At 45.6% G+C, this 25183-nt stretch overlaps 2 protein-coding genes across 4 annotated transcripts in view; both read right to left on the reverse strand.

Moving 5' to 3' along the window:
• LOC120789870 (NACHT, LRR and PYD domains-containing protein 12-like) overlaps nt 1-25183 on the reverse strand; it is a 1168582-nt gene that overhangs the window by 858284 nt on the left and 285115 nt on the right. The window lies entirely within an intron of this gene.
• On the reverse strand, nt 1357-23651 carry inhbaa (inhibin subunit beta Aa). Its single transcript, XM_040127096.1, is given in 4 exon segments — nt 1357-3812; nt 3814-4198; nt 22325-23144; nt 23540-23651. Coding segments are annotated over 3 exon segments (1365 nt in total). The 5' UTR covers nt 22872-23144; nt 23540-23651; the 3' UTR covers nt 1357-3379.

The following is a 25183-nucleotide window of genomic DNA, read 5'->3' on the forward strand; positions in this document are numbered from 1 at the left end:
CAACATACTGGAATCTTGATTTCCATATATACAGAATAAAAAATAGACTTTTTATTCTTTGTCCACTTCGTTCAGTGTCAGCATTTTTTTCGTCTTGATTAAAAGAACAAAAACTGAACAAATACAACCACTTCTTTTATTCTTTTTTTTCAACTTTTTGCTTCTTTTTGAGGCTTTTTTTTTTTCTGCACTGACATTTCGTTTGCGTCCATGTACGCACAGGATGGACAATGATTTTGTCCCAAAAAGTCCAGAAGAAGAGGGTCCGCTCTCTTTGAAAACAATAACAACAAAAAGAAAAAAAGAAAAAGAAAACATGTGTGACTTCATCAAAATGGGGAACAATATTCCAAAACTTTTGGTGAACAAGTCGACAATACTGATTTAAACAAATACGACACAGAAACACACAGAAATCTGATCGGACGTTTGTTTTCTTCCAAAACCAGTGGGTTGTCTTCTTCAGTTTGTGATGAGATAAAGTAAAAGAGTAAAGCACGGTGGGAAATGGAGCTCTTAGTGCGCAGGGTGATAAAGTCAGAAATAAATCATCACGACTCCGAGAAAAACGGAAGGATTTTGTGCCAGAATGACCAAAAACTAACATGAAACGAGAACTAAAAAGCATAAATAAAAACATCAGTCAATCATCCTCATGAAAGCGAGTCGAAGTTTTAGATGAAAACGAAGCCACCTTTTCACAGACTTCAGAGAACCGTGAGCTTCAGTCAGTTTTCTGCAATTTTTTTTCTTCACAAAATGGAAGTGAATCATGTTGTTTTTCTTTTCAGCATTGAATATAAGTTGAACTTGAGCTATTTTGTCTCTCACAGCGACAAATGTACGAACTCGACTCTTTGGCGTTCTAAATCAAACTAAAACTGGACACTGGACGTTTTCTCCAGAACAAAAACCTTCATCATCTCCCCTGAACGTCACCGCGCCTGAAATCTTTTCAGAAGGTGAAATAGTACGCTTCTAACCTCTTTGCCCCTGGTAGGAAACCTTTAGCTGCTCATCACACCAAACCGAAAGTATTGATCACTTTTCATCTAGGAAATGTCCTCCTTCAACGGCCTTAATTCCTACATTGATTCCAGATAAACTGCTCATAAAAATGTCAAAGCTTCAGAGGTTTTTCGAGGGTTTTTTCTTTTTTTTTTTCTGGATTTAATGAAGAAATGAAGTCACGTGCTTTTGTTTGTAGGGTATAATAATGAAAACCAGCAACTTGCGTTCTCTTGGCTAACGCTAACCACCTCTCCACCAGAGACAAAGATATAAACCTTGTTTTAAGGGGTTTGTTCTAGTGCTTTAAGTCTGTCTTGTTGCTCTGGTTTCTGGAGACCATTGGCTAGCTGTCACTGAATATTTAGGCTAACAGAGAGGACATAATAAGGTGGACGCCGCTAAACCGCCACTCGTGCGAGTTGCGAGATCTACCGTTTTGTTTGTGTGTCTTCGCTCGATCAGTCGATCTCACAATGGTCCATTTTGGAATTTGAATTATGAGCCAACTCTACATTTAATCTTCATCTAAGTGCCGTTTGTTCTCCATTTAAGTCAAAGTCCTCGTGGCATCTGACTGGACAGACGGGAAGCTCCCGATGTGTCGTGGTGATCTCCAGTGGTACTATTCCTTGAAGTTAATTAGCGCTGTGGGTCTCATTCAGCAGGTTAATACTGATACCATGTTCTACAAGCTCCTTTTTAAAATGCCTAAACATTTAGCTTGATACAGACTTGACCAACCTACAAATTCTCTGTAGAAACATTGAAGTCAGGATATTTTTTCCACATGACGTTTAGCTCTTAATATCTGTTTGACATCTTCTGAAGAAGGTTTTTGTTGGAGATGGTATGAAAAAAAAGTAATTAAAAAGATTTTAAGAATGTTGTAGCTGCTATTGAGATCAAGTCTTGGGGCCTTTGCAGCTTTTGGGGACTTTACATTTTACAATTAAAATCTTGCACATGTTGGGTTTTTTATAGGCTTGTTTCCAGTATCTTTAGACTCGATATATTCAATTTAATACTTAATTTATTTTGATCACTTGAGGCCAACAGAAATAAATAGAAAGGGATGCTGCATTCACTCTAGAATCAGTTTTTTTATTAATGGAAGTTTGGACCTTTGTTTAGGGAAATAAAACGTACATTAGGATGTGGTCAGTTCTGAAAAATGAGAACATTTAAAGTGATTTCGTTCGTCTAAATGACGGGGGAATCAGCCTGTCACACTCAGAAAAGGTGTCCACCGACTTTTGCCCAAATTAGGATTTTTTGTGGCAACCTGCAATTCAGGCTTTAAAACATTCAGAAACCTACAGTTGACACATTTTGTGTGTTTTCAGAGACCGTGAACCCCGGAGCGATTTCGGACAACCCGTCAACGACATCCGGCTCGTCGTGCGGGTCAAACCTGCGAAACTCTCGCGCCTGTAAAGGGCGGAGTCCGCCCCGAAAACGGGATCGTCTCAGTCTGTGGCTAATGTGAACACGAGCGTCGCTATAGTGCAAAACATTAAAACGTTTGTAACGTTTTGTTAAAAAAAAACAAAAAACAGACATAACAACACAAATGCAGCCAAACAAAATATTATTAATAACAATAACAATAATATTATTAATATACTTACTGACAATAATAATTATAACATCAACATGGTAACCATGGTAACATAAAGAAGTGTTTGGTTCCAGCAGCCGGGCCAACTTGTTTCTTTCAAGTATCTCTCAACGCACAAACATACACACATACATATTTTCACACTTGCATGGACAGAAAAAAAAACGACGCACAACCACACACACAAATTTATACTTCCAAAAAAATAATACAAAAGAGTCTTCTTCCTTGTACATTTTGAAAAAGTAAACAGTCGGGAAACAAAAACAAGTCAAAGTAAAATACAATAAGATCGTAATACGTGAAACAAGTTGCATAGTTTTGAGATTTTTTTTTTCAGTTCATAGTTTTTCAGGCACCTCGTCTCTCCAAGGTCTGACTGGTCGAGTGGTGCCCGAACGTCTCAGCCACATAAATAAGCCTCGCTCCCTCCGTTTGTAACAAAAATATATTAGATATTCTTTTTTTTCTATCTTTTTTCTTTTCTTTTTTTTCTGAAAGTGCCATCAAGACTCTCTCTTGAGTTCCGCTGAACGAGTCCGGAGCAGAGTTTTTACCCCGGAGCGCGACCCGGAGAGACGGAGGGACGGGGGGAGGAGGCGAAGGCTGAAGCGCAGTGGATGAAAGTGACGTGACGATCGCAAGGTCACCTCTTCCTCTTTCTCTCTCCCCTCCATCTCCTCCCTGTCTCTCTCTCTCAGACGTCCTTCTCCTCTCCGGTTCTACCCAGTCCAGTTCAGGTCTCTGCGTCTACGAGCAGCCGCACTCCTCCACGATCATGTTCTGGATGTCCTTCTTGATGATCTTTTGCTCCTCGTTGTAGTAGAGCATGGACATGGCTCGTAGCCGGGTGGGAACGCAGCACGACCTCAGGTTCTGGAAGGGGCTGTAGCCCCTCATGCGGTAGTGGCTGATGACGGTCGAGTGGAAGGACAGTGTGGACCCGGTGATGCTCGCCACGTGAGAGGGGCACTCGCCCTCGCAGTAGTTGGCGTGGTAGCCGGGCGGCGCGATTATCCAGTCGTTCCAGCCGATGTCTTTGAAGTTGACGTAGAACTGCCGTTTGCAGCAGACGCGGACTTTCCCGTCACACTCCAGCCCGCGCTTCCTGCGCCGCCGCGAGTCGCCGCCGTCCCCCTGCCGGACCACGGCCATGAGGAAGGGCCGGTGGGATTGTTCCCTGGCTGGCGCGCTGCGACGTGTCCGAGCCGCCGGAGACCAGGATGAGCGTGGCGCCGGCGTCGGCGCAGAGCGGGCAGGACACCCTGAGGCTCAGCGTCGTGCTCTCGGTGCTCTCCAGCAGCGCCTGCACCGCCGCCGACACGGGGAAGGTGTGCCAGCCGCTGCGACGGGTGTCCACCGTTTTCTCCGCCAGGAGGACGTCGTCCTGCGGCGGAGACGGGCGTCCGTTGGGGAGCCCGCTCTGCTGGAAGAGGCGGATGGTGACTTTGGCTCGGCTGCGGTTGGTCTTGGCCAAACGCAGGAAGAGCCACACGTTAGCCTGCTCCACCAGAGACAGATCGCCTCCTTCCTTAGAGAGGATGAACTTCACCGCGCCCTGAGACTCGCCTGAGAGACAGAGACAGAGACAGGGTTAGGACAGCGTCCAGCTCACGGCCGTGACATCGTGTGAGGATGTCTCAGCAGAAAACTCTGCAGGTAACCGTGGCAACAGCACGGATGCCTCAGCGACCTGGCCGTTGAAACTACCACACACACGCAACACGTACAAGCCGGAGGAGGATTCAAACAGACTGGCTTTGGTCCCCTGTGAGACATGTCTCACTTTGGACAGACTGTAGTTGACGAGCGTGTGTGTGTGTCAAAGTCTTTACTGAAGTCAATTCAGTCTGTCACACACATACACACACTAATTATGTGGGTGTGTGTGAGCCACATCTAAGCCATAGATTCATCTACACACACTTATCATTATGCTAGCATCTCCACCATGGCCTCTCACACACACACACACACACAGACTGTGCTGATTGGAGTCTTCCTGCTGACTCGGCAGCAGCGGTCGGAGGTTTTGGAGTCAGCCAGTGTTTAAACCAGCTAATGGTTCCCACCAGGAGCTCTGTTGTCATTACTGCAGCCCAGAATGGCCGAATGTTACAGCAGCCTGTCTGGAAAATGAAGGAACCGTTTACAAACTGAAAACCTTTTTCTTCTCTGGCTTCACAGCGAATGACGGGAAACTTTAGAAGCCGTGACCGTGGACAGAGGAAGAAGTTTCATTTCGGAGGGCGAAACGCCTTCGGCCTTTGATTTTTCCTGTGAGAGCTGCTCGACGCTCGGCCGCGCAGGTCTTTAGGAAGGTGAACGTGGAGGGGGACTATCTGGCCCTCGGTTTTGTCTGTCAGGCAGCTGTCTTCTCTGTAAGCGCTAGGAAAAAAGGTTAGCTTGAGGTATTGCGTTACAGCTAGTCGAGCTGAGGGCTGCAGCTGACGGTTGTTTTCATTCGTTTGTTGAATATTTTTCACTCATAAAATGTTTATCACAGCGTCCCAGAGCCCAAGGTCTGAAACTCACGGTTACAGGGATAGAAAACAAAGGGAAACAGCAAATTCGCACATAGGAAGACCTGGAATTTTTGCCTCATACGTGACTTAAATAGAGCTGCCACGATTAGTTATTAATCGATTAGTCGATCAACAGCAAATTAATTGGCAACTATGGTATTTTGATAATTGATTCATCGCTTTTTGGCGTGTTTTAGGTAGAAATGCCAAACGTCCGGCTCCTCTAATGTGAAGATCTGACGCTTGTCTCTCTCACACGTGATAGTAACCTGAATGTCTTTGGGTTACGTTGGTCGGACATTTAGAACGAGACATTTTAAGATGTTTCGGCATGTGGGAAGTTAATTTTTCACTATTTTCTGACATTTTATAGACAAAATAACAAATACGACGAATTGAAGAAGTAATTTATCAACAATGAAAACAACCATCGGTTGCAGCCTCAGACTTGAACAAAGAACTAGCAGGTTAGACTGTGGCACATGTTTTAATAGTCGATGCATCCGTGAGCATATGGCGGCCTGCACATCTATCTGCACTTGGAAGTCCACGGTCACTGGTGACTGTTCGCTGCAGTCACCGTCTTTTTACGCTCCGAAATCGGATCGGCCAAATTTACAGGCTCTCTGACGAATTCACCTTTTTCTTAAAGCTCCTAAAAACACTGCAGCGATTGGTTGGATTTGTGTCCTTCCTGTGCTCTTGCACACACACACACACAGAAAACTCTCTCTTACATTTTCCAGAACAAACGCAGCAAGCAAAGTGTCACACACACACGTGTCCGGACCCGTACTTGACATTTTCTAGAGACCTCCAGGCCAGGCAGCGAGCTAATCACCAGTTTGAAGACCCAATTACCGTCCACCGCCGTTACATAAGATCTTTGCATCACCTTTCTCTCTCTCTCTCTCTGTAATGTCTCTCGCTCGTGGGTGTCCATACAGAAAATCAAAGTCACGATCTGAGAGTTGAATGAATGTCGGCAGCGTTGATGTTAAAACAGTGTGAATGGGCGGCTTGCACGCGCGTGTGTGTGAGGAGGCGGTCGACACTTTAGCGAGTCCATTAACGCCGTTTAGACGACGATTCGGAGGCGATTATCTCACTTACATCATCGTGACTTCGGAGAGATTGAGAAATAAAAGCCCCGTTCATTCATTGTTTCTTAGAATAGTGTTTGTGATGCTGTGACTGCAGGACTCTTTGTTTCAGCTCCCGCAGCTTTTAAAGCGGAGACATTAATCTCTTCAGCAGCGTAAGGACCAAACTGTCAGTTCGACTTTAGTAACGCTCCTGATATAAAGGATGAGTCTGGTCGTATTCTGTATTTTTCTTCATGTGCAGACTAAAACCAACAAGCTGTGCCGGAGGTATCACAAATAAATAGACGATTTGCTTGGATTTACTGAGTCAACCCCGCTTCTCACCCAGTCCACGCTGGGACCCTGAGCAGGACCAGCAGGTACAGAAGGAAAGAATGGCCGGATGGATCTTATCTGTCCTCAACTGCAGTGACCGGTTGCTGTGATTACGAAAATCCAGCTCAGAGCCTCCGAGCGATTTGAGCCGGGCCTGAGGAGAGCAAAACTTTCAGTTCCTCGGAGCGAGCGGCAGAGGAAATCCTAATAGCACGTTAGCAGCATAAAGTAGCAGCTGTAACAGCTGAGTGTAGTCTGAGAGAAGTCAGCTCAGTGTGTCCACGCAGAGCCCGTTATTATGGCTGTAATGACAGACGAGCCGGGGACGCACGTCTGTTACGTCCGTGTGATTTACAGTCGTACGTCCACCTCAGAGTTGGGTCATACATCTGTCTGCAGCCGATTACTATTAACCGAGGGACGTGCACCGCAGCCAGTGCGTGATGAGGTCTGTTAAATCACCTTATGGAGACACAGTAGTGCGAGATAAACAAGTCACGGCGATGAAGTCATCGGCTTCCCGGGGCCGGTTCTAAACTCCGAGTTATCTTATCATGAGCGCAGAAACAGCCAAAACATTCCTTCACTGTCATTTCTCACTGAGGTTTTGTGTCTGAAAAGCAACAAGCTGTTTTTGGAGGAATGATAAACAAGTATCTACTGTGGCACTGGACCGTAACAATTGAGATAAAATCATTATTCTGTGAAAAGCTACAGCTCCCATGAGGTTATTTTTGGTCGCCCAAGTTTAAGCCCCACGGCACGCTCTAATACTCAGAGGGTGCAGAGTCCTCGATGCAGCCGTGGCTTCAAATAACCACTATTTTCACAACTCAGGGATCGATGTTTTTGGCTTATAGAATCGTCAGAAAATAGTGGAAAATGTCCATCACAACTACCTTGCGCCAAAGTTAATAAGCAGCTTGACTGGTCTTTCCTAAGAAAACCAACAATATTCATATCTGAAAGCGTAAAACCAGTTCATATTTGCCATTTTTGCTTCAAAAATAAAAATGATTTAAAAAATATAAAAAAAATCTTGCACTGTCACGCTGACACCTTGGTCACAAAGCTGGAAGAACAACGTTGTGCAGGCTGGAGCAATAAGATTTCCCTTGACTGGAACACGGGTCATGGACTAAACCAGGAAAAAAAAAAGACAGCCCCGGTCTAAAGTAGTCTGAGGTTTGTGAACAAGGATGTCCGCATTCTTTTGGTCATGATATTATACCTGCATGAAACCGAACCCCGTTTGTGTTCGTAGCAGGAGAGTATAAAAACATGTTGACAGACTTCACTAGAATTTAAAGAAAAGGGAGTGGACTCCCATTGTTCTTTTTATCGTAGCATCTTTCAGTGTGGTTTCGAATCGTTTCTCCTGAACTGCTGATCCTACTTGAATGAAAATGACCTGCCAGATGCACCGCACGGTGCGTCATCACTACTTGTACTTTGAAGCAGATCCAGATGAAGATTCAAATTTAATAAACATTTTGAGTGAAGTGCGGCTTTGGTGGCGCTCGGAGTTCTTTTGGGGGCACTGTCTTATTGAAAGTGTTCAGACAAAGATGGAAGAAAACTGTTGTGTGGAATATCACCGTACCCTGGAGCGCTAAGATTTCCCCTTATTGGAACAAGCAGTGCACCGTATAGTGTTTAAGGTCTCTACAGGTTGATTTTCCTGAATGGAAACTAGTAAATCAGCCTCAACACCGATGACAAGTGAGGTTTAGTCGACGTGTCGTCAGTGTTTTAAAACATGTAAAGCCTCAACAGAGCAGGTGAGAAACAACAAGTTCCAGCAGCTCATTTACACTCAGAGACAAGAAGTGTCTGTTTCCTGGAGTCTGTCCGACCTCTGCAAGTCTTCTCCTCACAGCTCATCTCTCTCTCTGTAATCCCCCTCCATTTACACAGCCCTGATCTTTACAAACTGATGTCTCAACAACTCATAAAACCTGATTTCTGGCCCTCGTCTGCTCTGTGTGTGTGTGTGTGTGTGTGTGTGGTGGGCACACACACACACACACACACACACACAGTTTGTCATGCAGTGTCTGTGTTTGGACAGAGCGGCGTGGGAGCAGAGTGTGTGTAGAAAGCTGAAACACACGCAGTTGCTCTACAGAAAACTATATTGTCGGAGTTTTCCATCTCATTAAAAAAAAGCCATCAACAAGTTGGAGAAAGGCACAAAACCGGATTTACTTTAGCAAAGCGTTTCTTACTGAAAAGTTTGGGACTCGATGAATTTGAAATGTTCTTTCAATTTAAAGGCTAAAAAAAAGTTCTTTTCAACCTTTCCAATTTTCAAAATGCTTAATTTAGACCGTCAAACACCCAGCCAGTCCGTCAGAAATCCATTTTTGGGGCATCGGATACTAAGTTTAGTCTCCAAAACCACAGCTTAGATCAACAAATATCCAGTGACGACGACCAGTCATGCAGTTTGGGCTATGAATAACCCGGTTTAGAGCACCAGAAACCCAGTCTAAACCGTTAGATACCCAGTTCAGATCAACAAAAGCCACTACAGACCCAGTCTGGGTCGTCAGACAACCACATTGAATATCAGTGACGTTATGTTGCTGCGGTGAGTCAGAGCTCCTCTGTCTGCGCCGATCCTTACAGAGGAGAGTTTCTCATCAGCGGTCCTCCATGCGAGCTCAACTGTCTGACGCAGAAATCGGGAACGATAAACCTCCATTCGGGCCAGACATCATCAGCAGCAGCAGCAGCCTCCAGACATTCCCTAAGACTCCCATCATCCCCTGGGGCATAATATGACTTTGATTTATCAGGCGAAGCCTCTCTGAGCAGCTAACAAAGCTAAACAAGACATCCTGCCAACATGGTACACAAACACTGGTCGGTATGTTGTTAAAAGGGCTGTTGGTTTATGATAAATCTTATTAAATCCTCTGTAATCCCCCTTACACACACACACACACACACACACACACAGTGCAGAGTCATCTGTCGAGCAGACGTTTGAGAGATTAAGTCTTGTGTTATCAGACACCTGGAAGTTCAGACAGCAGCAGCAGTGCACGGACTCCTTTGACAGCTGAAACAACAGACAGTATTTCCTAAAAGCATCAGCGGGTCAAAAGTTAGACAAAATATTTCAAAACCGCTGCAAATCCGATACCAAAATGATATTTCCCTGGATATCTGCTACCGTTATTTTCTCACAACAACTGAATGATCCGCCAGTAATATAAGATTGTTCCAAAACCGGATCGTCGACCGGACAAGGCAGGCAGCTGCCTCGGGGCTGAGAGACCTGCCGGGTGTAAAGGTCTTCAGCAGCTCAGACTTTTTAAAGCCTGAGATATCGGACGCACAGACAGCTCTAGATAAGATGCAGGATGAATATACAGAGTTGGGATTAAGATCGAGAAAGACGTGAGGAAGAAGACAGAGAGAGTCAACAGCGTGTCGTCAAGGCGTCGTGACAGAAAATGGAGGAAACTTCGGCATTGACTTTCTTTAAAGGCCTGAATCCTCTGAAGTTTCTGTCACGTAAACATATTTCTAAAGAATCTTTCTGCACTGGAGTCAACACAGTCGGTTCGAAGACAAGCGGCCTCCTTTAGGCCTCGATGTCCCACAAGTCACTGCGTGACAAACTGTCATGAGCGGATCACGTGACCAGGCGTCAGTTCGCACGTGCTCGCGGTGACGAACCTGCCGCACCGACCGCCGAGCTGGCAACCATGTGGGTGACTCAAAACCCGCGACTTTTCCGACTCGACGGCAGCACCTGAACGCGTCTCATTTTGGGGAGGAGGAGGGGCGGGTTCGACCCCTAGTGGGCGGCGCCTTCTAGAGGAGGAGGAGGAGCCTGAACCGTGACGCTGCTAATTGTGGATTTGAGCGTCGACACCAGTGAGTGAAGACGCCCTCCTCCCTCTGTTCGCCGTGTTGACTGAGACCACGACAATGACCAACACACACACACACACACACACACTGTGTCCATCTGTCCAAACACACACTGTTTCCTGTGTGTGTGTTTGTGTGTGTGTGTGTGTGTGTGTTGGTCATTGTCCCTCATAATCCCTTCTTCAAGGGCTGAGCTGCATTCAACAGGCAGAGCAAACGTCTGCGAGCGAGTGTTTGTGTTAATGTACATGTAGTGTCGCTTGTACACGTGTGAGCGTGTGTTTGTTTTCATGTCACTGAGACAGTCCAACTTTTCTTCTTCTGCAACCTGCTGCTGCTGCTGCGTATCTGATCAGCTTTCATGCGACTTCATCCTTTAACCATCTGCTGTTCAAAGAGACAGAAATTAAAAGGAAAGAGCGGCTTCTGTTGGGATTCACAGTTTGCACAGCTGTTTCTCCACCTCTCCGCTCGCTCCCACCCTCCGAGACGGAAAGAAAAGTCCTTTACTAGAACATCGAGGAGACGAGTTGGGAAGGGGAAGAGTTAGGGGAGATATTTCGGAGAAGGAGGGATCTGTAGGTACAGTAGGATACATCTGACAGATGTTACACGACAACGAGGACTTCCTGTCTGCTTAATGGGAACGTTAATCTAGCGCTCTATCTCCTCTCTGTCTGTTGGGTTTACATTACAGGGATCAGAGGCTCTCCGTCTTGCTGCGCTGCTGCTCCACATCTGCGCTGTGCAAAACAACGTGCAACGCGTTTCGCTTTAACCCCTCAGGTTGAAACGGGACTAAGAAGTCTACAGTCATGCGGTCAGGCCGGCAGCTCCGCGGGGCTGCATTTGGACACCGAGGCGCTAGGAGCTCGAGGCTAAGGCAAAAGGGAACCGAACTGGTTCTGGGAAGGTGGCGAAGGGTTTTTTAGTTTACTGGGGGGATTCTAGCGGTTTTCAGAGGTGGAAAAATGGGGTTCCACATATGATTGCATGGGTTTTAAGGCTTTAAGGGGTTTGGAGTGTTTCTAATTTTCCTGATAGGGTCCTAGAGGCTCCTAGAGGGGAACAAAAGTGATCCTACATTGGATTTTTAAGAACATCTGAGGGGCTCTAATGAGGTTTTAAATGGTTTCTAATGTTTTGATGAGCTTTTAGGGTTTTTTTAAGGGTTTCTAAAATGCTGTTGTTTCACGGGTGTAATCTTTACAATGATCGTCATTTTAGTTTAGTATGTTAGCATGCTATCATTTGCTAATTAGCACTAAACACAAAGGCCACCTGAGGCTGATGAATGCCATTACTTTTGCAGGTATTTGACCGTAAACCAAAGTATGGGACACAGTAACATTTGGACCTGATGATGAAGCTAGAGGAGATGTCAGAGGAGGATCACCGGAGTTGTAGGAATTGATCCTGAGGGGAAGATGAACGTCTGAACCCCATTTCATCACAGTCCCTCCAACAGCTGTGGAGACGTTTCACAGAAAACCAAAAAATGTCAAATTCAAGGTGGCGCTAGAGGAAGAGTCCGAGGATCGCCAAGAGTCAGCAGGGCTCATCCTCGGGAGACGCCGAATAACTAACCTGAGACTCATGGCAATCCAGACAATAGACTTTGTAATAGTTCAGCAAAAGCTAAAGTGTAGGTCCGCTTGCTGTGTTAGTTGAAATAGTCAGAGAATCTCCAAAATCAGTGGGATTCATCCTGAGGGGAACATGAATGTGCCTGTATACAGTCTCGAGGAAATTGTACACGTCTTCAACTGATTATTTGCGGTGAATGTTTTTCACAGTTCACCACAGGAGTAAGTACGGGGCCTTTCTTTATTCCCGCTTACCATTAAAAGGATCACAGTCCGCCCTTTCTTCTGTCTTTTTAGTTTACATTAGGAGGGATCAGTGGGCTGGGTCGACCTCCTCCCCCTCCAGCACACACACACACACACAGCATGCTACTTGTATATAAAATGTCACATGCTGATTCCTAACAATGTTTCAGAATCGACTTTCACGTTAACCTGCAGCAGTTTAAATACGCTCAAAGCGTGTGGAGCTGGGCCTTTAAGCCGCCTGGGCTGTGGGTTCAGTTCCCGCTGTAACTCAAAGGCTTCAGGTCATGAATCCAGTCTCGGGTTTTAACATTTCACTCAACGTCAGAAAAAATGCTTCAGCAAAGGTCTGGAACAAGCTTGTGCGCATGTCTGTGGTGCTTTAAAGCTCCTTACAGAGGAAATTTAAGAGTAATTTCAGGGTTTAGAGAGTTCTTATGAAAACAAAACATATAGATATAAAATAAACACTTTGCAAAGAAGAGGTACAAAGTAAGAACAGAGTCGCGTGATGAACTTTTTGGTCCATTTTAAGGCTCTTTCCCTATTATTAACCCTGTGAACCTGCACAGAGGGCATCAAAAAAACTCACTCGAGTACACCCTGATAATAACTGTTACTGAATGAAATTAAGATGTTTCCAGCAGAATTCTTCTGGATTTAACGAGTAAATTCAGGCCACTCTTACAGGATAGACTCAACTGGTCTGGTTCATGGAGAAGCTTTTCTTCACAGGTGAACAGGGTAAAAAATGTAACTGACCCACGAAACCTCCCCAGTTGACCGCGTAATGACTGAGACAGTATTTTTTTAATATTACAAGTCTTCTGAAATTTGATGTTGAAATATTCAAATTTAATTAAACATGTGCTAATTTGCATACATTTCCAGAACAGAAATCTGAACACTGGATAAAGCCGGATTCAAAATTCTTGTTTCATTTTGTGGACATATTAGAGCCAAAGGTTTTTAGAGGGGTTATTTTCTATCCCTCCATAAATCAGAAAATACTGTCAACAGCCATAAAAAAATAAGTTTTCGCCCCGTTTTTTAAGGAACATTAATCAGGCCTGTAAGGTAATTATTGTAAATGAAATCTACAGATGGAAATAGACAGAGTGCAGTAGAATAACCACCTGAGTGTGTATTTTTGACGTTTCCTTCGTTTGCGTTATAGAGGCAAAACAGCCCAAAATCTCAAAAGTGACCAGGGCCGTGTCTCAACGTAAGACGTCGCCCTGTTCCTTTAAGAGCCTCAGGTGAAAGTGTCTCAGTGATGATGTAAACGGTGACAGCGTTAAAGGAGTTAAGCTGCAACTCCACGTGGGCGTGAAAACCCCTCAGCGAAGGCCGTTAGGCTGCGTGGGACAGAAATCTGCTTCAGATCCCAAGAGTCGACGCCCTGCTCAGCCTTATTGGCACCACATGTGAGTCAGCCGGGCCGTGTTAGTAAACACACACACACACACACACACACACACGCAGAGCAGCCCTAGATGTGAAACACAATCTGTAACGCTGTTGAACGGCCGGTAAACAAAAGTGGAGAGGAGGCATTAAAGCAGCCTCGCCGTCTGACGGGAGGAATGTCCTGAATGCCCGACTCGCTCATCGTCAGCTGGAGGAGAGAGAAAGTCTCGTGTCAACACACCAGAACACACACGTTTAAAATTAATCCTGGTTTATGCGGCTTTGAAGACGTCTTAGTCGTTTTCAGCTTTTAGTTTTGGGTGGATCAAAGTAAAGAGACGGACAGGAAAGACTGTTTGGAGAGTGAAAGAAAAGACATGGTGTTCAGATGGTACAGTACGCACCGTTCAGGGAAAAGCCTCGGGCTGCAGGTATAACCTCCGCCAATCGGAGGCTGGAGCCACGGATGGATTACCTAATGGGCCCACCGGGCCCGGGTCTAGGGGCCCTGGAGGTCAGGGGGCTCCTGTGCCAGAGCCTCTGTATGACGTGACAGTTCATATTTCTGGTTCAGGCTCAGAACAACTGGAGTAGGCAAGTGGAAATTACGCCCTCGAGCCCTTGAGAAGCTTCCTCAGTGTGAGGTTGGACATCATTGTAAAGACATCACCTCAAGCCTTAAACACTTAAGATGGACATTTGTCACTACTTCAGGACAGTTCATGGACCAAACAGTTATGCAATGATTAATCAATTAGTCGATGCAACTATTTTGATCACTTTTGAAGGAAGTTAGCCTGAAATTTGATGGTTCCAGCTCCTCAAATGGAAAGATTGGCTGCTTTTTGTTGGCATATATGAGCATATATGATAAATATCTTGACATTTTAAGATGTTCTGTGGAAATTGCAATGGCGTTGCGTCCCGCTTTTTGTCTAAACGGAGCCTGAAGGTGTTCGGACCACATGCAACGACACAGTTAGAGGCCACGCGACACAAAAACACGAATGGACGTGACTCAAGTTCGTCCCAAATTGTCATTTCAGGTCTGTAACAAAATACAATCTGTGGACAGGCTTCACATCGATCCGCCACCTTACTTTCCACCCATCTGCATGCAGAAGTGAACAAAGGACACACTCCTTTCTGCATCGCCACTGAACATTGGACGTTCTGTAAATCTTGAGGTGTGGAATCATCCAATAAGTGCGTAGTTCTGAGGAACACTGGGCTAAGTAAAATGACTGTGAGTGGGTGTTGGTGTTGATTGCCCTTTACTTTTATATATTTTCCGCACTACGTGTTTATGTACTGAGTATTTTCTGTGGTAGTTTTATTGATGCTGCCGGGCAACTTTCCCTGTAAGGGACGGTAAAGTAAAACGAAATGAAGGGAAACTGGTGGATAGCAAGGCGAACGACTGGGGCTTGTGGTTAGCTCGGTAGTCTGAGCTATAAGTGTCCGTTCGTATTGTGAAGCTGGTAAAACTGTCCTGTCACACGCTTTGGCATTTAGTACCAAATAAAACTGGACTGTGAAAATGAGTCCAGCAGGGAGCATCTACCAAATTCAGTTTCAAACATGAAGACTATAACTAAAATGAGAGAGAGACTGTGGGAAACAGAGCTTGGGACAGCCCATCAAACAAGTCCTCAGATGCTCTGTCCTGCACTGTTTTCCTCATGCAGTCTTTTTTTTTTTCCTCCTTGTCTTTTCATTGTTTTAAAAAAAGGGATTTTGTAATGTCCGCAAAACCAGATTTCTCTCTCGGGACAATAAAGTTTTGAGCTAAATTGAAGTTGAAGTGCCAGCTTCTAACTCTCTGCGTCTCTCCTGGTTCCCAGGCCAGTTTATTTATAATGAGAGAGCAGATAAGCAGTCCAATCTGACTGTCCAACACTCTCGTCTCAAAATGCCAAAATGCCAAAGAGACTCTGCTGCCTTGGCTCGAGTTTCACTGACGATGTTCTGACACGCTAAAGCCAAGTACGTCCTCGAACGTGACCCTCCACCGGAACAGGACAGAAACAATAGGCCAGTTGATGGAGACTTTCATCGAGCCAGGACCCAAACACGTCAAAGTCCTGCCGCCCCTTAACTTCCGCTGGCTGTTTCTTTGCTTTAACATCATCCAGCCCGCCCCTGTTTCTGCACACAGAGACAAATCCAGCATCCGGATGAGGCATTTTAACGCTCGTGAGCTTCTGAATCAGATGAACACTGAAATTATAAACTCGCTGCAGCGGTTCAGGAGGATTCACACTGATCTGAGGTGAATGCAAAGTGACCAGTGACCGGCCACCAGTGCTGCCACTGGTGGCCGGAGGCCATATTTAAATGAGTCAGTTCTGCCGATGTTACTTCAGAGTATTTTATTATTTTAGTTCGAACTGATAAGTGACTTTTTTAGCCAAACTAATGCCACGTGGTTTGTTTGTCAATATCACTGGCTCTTGTAATTTTGTCGAATGATCCTTTGTCTCGCTTCTATTCGTGCTCCAAGTGTTGGAACTAAAGTTCCCAGAATGCTTTTGGGGGATGTAAACATAAAGTATAATGTTACCCTGGAGACCCTGAGTTGGCAGTTTGCTACAACTTGAGCCCCCTGTCTCTTCTTTTGCCTATTTTTCTTCACATTTTGTCAAATTAGCACCATTAAAAGCTGCTTAACCAGCTGTGACCGGCTCCTGTTCGCAGTGTAGCCGTGGACGTACAGACAGCTGTCACTGGGTCACCGTGACACTGAAGGAAACTTAAAAACAGGAAGATTCTGAATGAAGTTCTGCAGTGATAAGGAGCGTCTTTTTTCCTATGATTTCCAAATGTATAAGTGGGCATCAGAGATGGCGTCGTCAGCAGGCGTAAGTCACAGTGAATCTGTTTTCACGCCATTTATAACTTTACCATTAATCAGCATGATGCAAAAAGTCAGGATCATTACAATGCCACGACTCAACCAATTTTGAGAAATATGAGAGAAGCTGGATGGATGAGAGAGCAAAAATGAAACTAAACCAGTTAAACAGAAGCCAAGAAGAAGAAGAAGAAGCTCTTTTCATCTTTTCTATCTTTCTGTTTGTCTCTTTATCTCTGCAGGAAAAGTCTTATCGGGACACTTAACATGGCAGCTTCCCATTGATGTACCAACAAAGTAACAACGTCTAAGAATTAGCTGTTCTCTCCCGGCGCTCTCCTGCGTCACATTCACACAGCTTCTCTCACACACAGTGAAAGCCTCCCAATACAACCAGTTTCATACTGGGGGGGGGGGCGGCTTCTGTTTCAGTCTGTAATAAATATCAAGCTGACCGCAGCCTCCCAGTGCGGTTTAAGAAGAATCAAACGGGGTGTTGAGTCAGGAGGAGTCATTCAGGGACAGTTACCAAGGCTTCTCTCTCTCCCTTTCCCACCGATTCCTCCCCCGTTCCTCCCCCGATCCCCCCTCTCCGTTTGAACTTGTATTTAGCGAGGCCACCGCTCGCTGCCTTCCTGTAGTCCCTGATTCCTCCCAGAGGGACGACGCAGCAGGCGGCTGGCAGAGAGGAGGGAAACACAGCGATGTCTCACTCTCAACATGCCTCAATGTATCGAGGATGGCAGGATTCGATTCATGTCACGTTTGGGATTACAATCTAACCCTGAAGATGGACAGGTAGACAGACGAGAACGTCAGCTTAGATTTGGACAAAATAAGTCTAAAGCTGGACTTTTAGTAGGATTAGCATATCTACACGTTTTCTGCAAAACGTCTCATAACGGTAACAAACATGGTAAATGTTTAGGAACCACGTTCTAATGAGGCTCTGGCTTTAAAAACAATTATTGAATTATTCACTTGGATGAAAACCCATTTACTAAGGACTCATCAAGATCTATCTCCTGCAGACCTGAAGAAACTATCAACGTTTGTAATTGCATCATGGTCAAACACAAAGGACAAAACGTCTTTCCCGGAACACGTTACTGTGACAACAGCCATTTTCCGTCAAATCTGACAAATGGAGTGTGAGCTCTTTTCTGAGACGAATGATTTCAAATTTGACAAACAGGAGGAAACGGTGACTTTGTTGGGGACTATTGTCAGCGGCGGATTAGGCCACGTTTGGTGCAGTAGTGAGTATTTGGGGCAGCAGGACGGTGTGAGTTCATGGTGATGGAGGAACATGTCACCCAGAGCAACAGCGCGGCTCGCTGATGTGTTTTTAATAGTTTTTGGCCACGATGGAGCTCTATGGCTCAGTCATATCAGGCTTGGATACGCGATATCCCCGCTCTTATCCTTAAGATCGAATTCTCCTCAGGATCCACAGGATCTTCCGATTCTTTCGAGTAGGTTCGTGTGTTTGTGCACGGCAGGTCTGGACACAATCTGTAGTTGTTTACTATCGAGTGATTCATCTCCCAAGACATAGAGCATCTTTGGCTGCTGGTCACACATCAAAGCAGAGCCAAACGATGTGGTGGGACGACGTCGACTAAAACGAGCCGACGGGGATTCAAACCAGCAGAGTTACGACGGCACGGACAAGACTGTAAACACGCTATAAACACGGTAAAGCCACGTCACACAAAAAACGTGCTGGACAGGGAGTGATCCAAGATGGAGGAGAAGAGTGAGTGAAAGTTAGGGGAAGAACAAAGGCAGCAGAGAAAACTTGGAGAGAAAATAAAGAGAATGACAAGGTTTGAGAAAGAATAAACAGAGAGAGGAGTTGAGTTCATGCCAAGACAAAGATGAGAGAAGAAGAAACAATGATTGGTGGAGAAAAGAAAACCGAGAAAGGAAACATGCTAATTGTGGTTTATTTTCATATCAGATGGACGCTTTCATCTTTCTTTGTCTTTCTATCTGCTGCTGTGATTCGCCGTTTCCTCTCAGTTGTCGGAGGTCAGTGAACCGGCCGCAAGAGCTCGTCGAATGAGTTGCTGGTTTGAATCCCCAGACAGAGCCGGCCACCAGAATAGATCCAACAATGACCGGCTTATTCTGTCTGCCAGAGGAGGGAAGGGTAGATTGAGGTTAGGAAGAGGGAGAGAGAGGGAGATGAAAGTGGATTGTGGAATGTCGCTAATGATGTGTTCAATTAAGTTCAATTAGCCTAATTGTCCTCTGTGTGTGGGGAGAGACGGAGAGAAGAGGGGGGAAGATAAGCGGGGCGGAGGAGAGGAATTTAAACAGAACTGCCCCATGGTTGGAAAGAAAACGGCAGACAGATAGATATTGTATCGGAGCTGTTAGACAGAGGTTGACACTTCGCCTCCGCCAAGAATCCAGTCGTCCCTCCGCTCCCTTACTCGCCATCTCTGTCGCCCAAAATAATTACCGAGGTCCCTGAATGCATCAGTTATTCCTAACAAAGCAAAGGACTGGCAGGGTGCAAAGTATTCTCACGGCGGGTCAAGTTACATCTTAGAAAAACAACGAGGTTTAAGATCGTTTCCTATGAAAAGTGACCGGGTCTATTTTTAACTTTTAAACTAAATGACACCAACATCTGTTTGGTTAGCGCAACATTTTCTAGCTCTACCGAGCTTTTGAGCCTCTTTAGCTCCTAGTTTTGGTTTTACAGCACATTAAAAGGTTCGGTAAGCTTAAAATAAACTACTTAGGCAAGACTGTCCCCACGAGAAAAACTGTAGTGCCAGTAACCCATCGGCAAATTCCCAAACTCGACACTTGTAAACGTTTATCTGCCATTTTACCGCTGTTTGACGGTCAACGCTGGTTTCTTTTAAAAATCAGATAAGAAAACACTTCAATATGTTGTGAGTGTGTCAGGTTGTTTTTCTGCCCCCCAGTGGCATAAAAAAAAAACCCATTAATGCAGCTTTAAATTTTGGGTTTAGTTTTTTAAGGCTCTGTAGACTTATTAGTACCAAAGACGTTTAACAAAGCACGAGTTACAAAGTGTTAAATTTCTGACGCAGGTGAATTATTTTGGTGATCACGCTTCAGTTGGTTAAAGATCGGTAACAGCCCGGTTGAGTCTGCACAGCCAACAGTATCACGGGATGAAGCAACCAATCGTTTTGTGTCGATAACTTTGAATTCCGTGCGCGAATGGGCCCCTGGGTAACAGGATACGTGGCTGCCTGGCTGCTGCGATGAGTTGTTTGGATGGTTCAGGAAGATTCAATCATTTGTCGGCTCACAGTCAGAGTTAAGGACTGATGCTGTGTCAGTACTGATGTGGACAAATTTGAAATACATCTTCTTCTTTTTTTTTTTTAATCCAAACTGAGCCAACATTTTCTACCACTGAAACTGATGGTCTTCAAAAACTGTCTCAAGATTCGCTAAATTGAAACAAGACCATTCATTGGCCTTAATGAGCCGAGTCTGCGGTCTTCCTACCGTCTCCACGCAGGTCTAGCAGTCAGACAGATAGAGCACCATTAAAGTAACCTGAGAGGTAAAACTTAGGGTAATAAATCTCAGCCGGTCTCTCAGGTTCTGAATTGGTTCTGTGGAGACTCGTGCCAGATTTAAACGGAATTCTGAATGGGTTTTGCAGTTGTTCTTGAGGAGTTTCTGAGGCTTGGTTCTAGTGACGTTCTGCGCTGTAAAATCGTCCTACAAGGGTTCTCAGGCATAGAAAAGGCACTGCTGACATTCAGCTGAGGGGGACTTTTGGCTTTTAATGAAGCTCTTATTGGTTCTTGTGGTTCTGTAAGCAGAAAGAGGAAAGTAGGGGGTTCAAGGAAAGAATCCTTGGACGGTTCCTGCTGAGACTCAATCATAAGTCACGATTTTAAGGGGGTAAAAAGGCTCCAAGGTAAAAAAGCTCACATTCAATTATTGTGTTTCATTTACAACAAACAACAAACTGTCTCAACAAAGGAAACGTTGCAAAAATGTTTCCGAGACCAGATTTTACATGAAACTGAAGAGACTTCGGGAGATCTACTTGAGATTTATTCATGAAGAGGAACTCCTCAAACGGCATGAAATTCAGTGTTTTCCTTTAAATAAAGCTGCTCCTCTCAGCCTGTCTGCACGGATCCAGTTCATAAAAACCTTTTCCATCTGCTGTTCCAGACTCTCGCCTACTGAAGCTCAAACTGCATCAACAGAAAATCCAGACGAGGAAGAAGAAGACGTCACAGTCCCGCCCACGTGGCCTGACTGACAGGTGAGCTCTTGGAGGAATTCCACAACCGTTTGGCACCACAACAAGAATTAAAGTATTCACTGATGTATCTAATTTACTGCCTAGTTGTACAGTTCGCATGCCTTTGGTGAAAGGTTCAGAAAGTTGTACATCTTCTGTTCCTTTTTAGGGTTTTGATTGAAGGCTTTTACTTCTACGAGACACTTTGACAGACTTATGCAAACAGTATTACATGTTGAACCCGTTAACTGCAAAATCGGTAACACTTAACATCACTGCCCAACATTATCCAAAGACAAATATGCCTTATTCATTAGATTCCCCCTTGTTTTCCACTGCAAAATTCACAACCAGCAGCTCGAACAACCAAACAGTGAAAAAGGTCTCCAGCCCCAGATGAACACATCAGCAGTTTCCTGCTCTTAAATGTATCACCACATTAAAAGCTAAAAATAAAGTGCCAGGATATTCTCTCTGCATTAAATTTCAAGTGTCTGCGAAACCAACAGCTGCCTGGAAGAAAATAAATCGGTCTAAAAACTGATGAATTGCTCTGGAAAATGATCAGCAGCAATGAAGAATTTGTAGTTGATGACTAAAACATGGTCCTTTGACAAATCGAAATTTCACAACCTGGAGATACGTGCTTTTTCCAGAACAACGGCATTGTTTTTCAGCCCCCTTTGCCGACAGCAAACCTCACAAGTGCGTGCCGTGGCCCTTCGGCGACCCGGGTTTAAAGGTGTTTAAAAAATCTTATAAAGGGTATATGGGTTGTAGCCGGACCTGCCGGAGGTCAAAGGGGACAAGACGGAGGACGGCCACAGACAACGCCTGACCTCAGCCTGCCGCAGTGCTGCCGAGCAGGGCCGGAAGGACGGTTCCCCCCGGATCAGTGTATGGGGTGCGCTTTATTATTCAGCGACGCGGTTCTGCTTCCTTCTTTGTTGCTCCCTCCCTCTCTCCTGCTCTGACTCGCTCTTTGTCGCTACCGTCTGTCAGGAAAGCGTTCCAGCACTCTTACCACTTTAAGACACACACACACACACACACACACAGAGGCAGTGACACACGAATCTCCTCTGACTTTAAGTAGATAATGAGGTATTTTTTGAAAACAGCAGGAGGCGATTACAGAGTTCAGTGTGTGTGTGCGTGTGTGTGTGTCTGACTGGTTCGGCCGAGTGGGTACACAGGTGGAATTAGGCAGGCATTACACACACACACACACACACACACACACACACACACACACACACACACACACACACACACACATACATACAAAACTAACACGTGCAAATATGTGATAACACACTAAGTAGACTTGGCTGCTTTCCACACACACACACACACACACAACTCAACTCACATACATGTAAATATGTGCTTACACACAAGTCATCTTGGTTACTGTCACACATAAAGGTTTTCTCACACTCATGCTAAAGATGCTGACACACACACACACACACACACACACACACACACAGCAGTATGCACTCACCAGCCTCGGCGAAGGTGATAATCTCCGTCGTCTCCTGTGCATCACTGCCGTCTCCTGCCCTAGCTGCCGCCGCCGCCGCCGCTCCGCCCCCTCCTCCTCCCTGGCGTCCCCGCCCTCGCGCCTCCTCCTCCCCCTCGATCTGCACGCTGCCGTCCTCCGCCACTCGCCCCACGTGGAGCTTGCGCAGGGCGTTGAGGAGCGCGGCGCGCGGCACGGGCCGGGTGATGTTGGGCCGGGCCTGGAGATGCAGCATGTTAAGGATGTGCCTCTTCACCGCCTCCACCACATCCTGCTGAGCCGCCTCCTCCTCGTCTCGCTCGTGTCCTGCCGCATCGTCCGCCGCCGCGCCCCCTTCGTTTCTCCTCATCCTGGCCAGGGCACATGAGGGGCAGTGGGAGCCGGAGGCGACGTCCGGCAGCGGCTGGTGGTGAGGATGGACGGTCAGAGAAAGCGGCGGAGGCTGGAGTTTGGTCGCCTGGTCCGAAGACGAGCTGCAGCTCTGGACGAGGATAAGGACGGTCCAGCTGAGCAGAGGTAAGACGGACATGATGGCAGGAGACGCCTGATTGGCTGCCGGGCTGGATTCGGTGATGCTGTCGGATGCAGATGCACAGACGGAGCCAGAAGAGATGAAGAAAAGTTGACTTCTGGCCAAAAGTGTTTGAAGAAAAATTCAGTCCTGGATGAAGAAGGAAAAGTCTTCTCTTGTTTAAAATTCACCTTCCCTCCTTCCTCTGCTTTCTGTCTCTCTCACTGTCTTTGTCTTTCTTCTCTCTCGTTCTCTCAGAAGCTGCAAAGTTCAGCTCGGCTCACAGTCCACCTGCGAAAACGGAGGGAAAAAAAGCTGTAAAGAAACGAGAGAGAGGAGGACAAAAAAGGAAAAAAAAAAAAAAAAACCAACGCCGAGAGAGAAAATGAGTAATCCTTATCTTTTTTGTCAGGGACAGATGGCTGGAAAATGTGGAGGCGTCACAAGAAAGAAAGAAAAGAAAAAGAGAAAAAACAACAAAACCAGAAGAAGAAGAAGAGGAAAAAACTCTCAGATGTGATGAATGGATGATGAAAAAGCAGAGAAGGAAAAAACTCTGGAGTGCAGGAGGATCCTTGTTCCCGTGGTGAAGTCGCTGCAGAGTGTGTTCAGAGTGTGTGTGTGTTAGAGAGGCAGTTTGACTAAGTTATCCCAGACGAAGGGAGTTCCTCTCTCTCTCTTTTTACCTCTTTTCCTCTCTCTCTCTCTCTGTGTTGAATGCATTCCCTCGCTCACCAGTTGAATGGTTTTACCGGAGTGGGCTGGACTCTCTCTCTCCTCGCTCTCGTCTTTCTTTCCCTCCCTCTGCTTCGCTCTCCTCTCTCTCGCCCTGGCAGGCTCCTACCGTAATTATACCTCCCTTTCCTCCCTCCCTCCATCCCTCTCTCTCTCTCTCTCTCTCTTCCACTCCAGTCTCCTCCCATCTCGCTCCGTGATGCATTGCACTTCCAACTTTTACCTTCACCCTCCTCCCTCCCTCCTTCTCCTTCTCCCTTTCTTTATTTATTTCTCCCCTCCCTGCCTTCCTCCCTCTGTTCAGCTGTTAATGGACCAAAGCTGGGATTCCTTTATCCCCTCCTCCCTCCCATAGTCGATTGTGAATGAGTTACGTGATGCGGGGGGAAATCTTGGATGACTTGGTCTTGGCCTTGGATCTCCTGTCCATCTGTCTGACAGTCTGTCATCCAGTCAGTCTGTCTGACAGCCCGGATGTGTTTAGTCTGGTTGCTGTTCAGCTCCAGTCGATATGACACCATGGTTCCTGACTATTTCTCGCCTTGTTGCGTTGCGGCGATGGCGTTTGGTCTGAACAGGGGATTCCTGCACAGGTCACCGATTCATTTTCTTTGTTTTTTCTGACTTTATGCGGCACTTCCATTTCTACGATTAAACATTCTAACGTCAAGGTTTTGGCATTCACACTTTTCGTGTCAACGATCTCTCACAGCAGGCGGTCCACATGGAGAGACCAAGTAACGTCCTCACTCAGTTCAGTTCTGCATTTCTTTCCTGGGCGAAGATGAAGAGTTCTCCTGGGGTTTACTTTTTCCATTTGCTAAGAAAAATCAGCTTCACTACAGCAGTGGATATTAGAAGTTGAAGACTTTGTGATTTTAAGTAAAACATTTACTTTTTGAGCAAAGAAAAAAAAAAACTACTATAGTTCCCATGACAGTTTACAAGTGCGCAGACTAGTCCATTAGTCAATGGACAAAAAAGAAATCAACTGTTTTGATAATTAATGATTTTAGAAATTTGCTGGTTCCTGCTTCTCAAATGTGAGGATTTACGCTTTTCTTTGTCATATGTGATTGTGTAATGGAAAACTTTAGGTTTTGGACTTTTGGTCGCATCAACCTTGACATTTTAGAGACCAAACCGTGAATCCATCCATCCATTTGGCACTCATGGACATCACAACCTTCCTCTGTCTTTGGACTTCTTAAGTATGGGGCTTTGATGACATGATAACAGATGGTCCTACGTGGCACGCAGAGATTGTAACTCGTTATCATGAACAGTTCCATTCCCTGAAGAAGGCCAACGGTTTGGGGAAAAGCTTGTAAGCGAACCTTGAGTTTAGCTCCCAACGTCAACAATGAACCTCCCCACTCAACTCTTTAGTTGTCGTTCTCCGCCTGCTGGTTTTTGTCTCCACCTTTTAGGGGGCTCACATTTGTCATAATCATCAGCAGGCATCGTGTCACCATCCTGAAAATACCCTAACTGACAACAGCTTCTCTGGAAGTTCATTATCATCTCACTTCATTTCACATGAACTCACTCAGTCCTCCTGTGTACATTATGCTTTGCTTCACTGACGGAGATTG

The sequence above is a fragment of the Xiphias gladius genome, chromosome 5 (genome assembly GCF_016859285.1).
Source record: "Xiphias gladius isolate SHS-SW01 ecotype Sanya breed wild chromosome 5, ASM1685928v1, whole genome shotgun sequence".
Lineage (NCBI taxonomy): Eukaryota > Metazoa > Chordata > Actinopteri > Istiophoriformes > Xiphiidae > Xiphias > Xiphias gladius.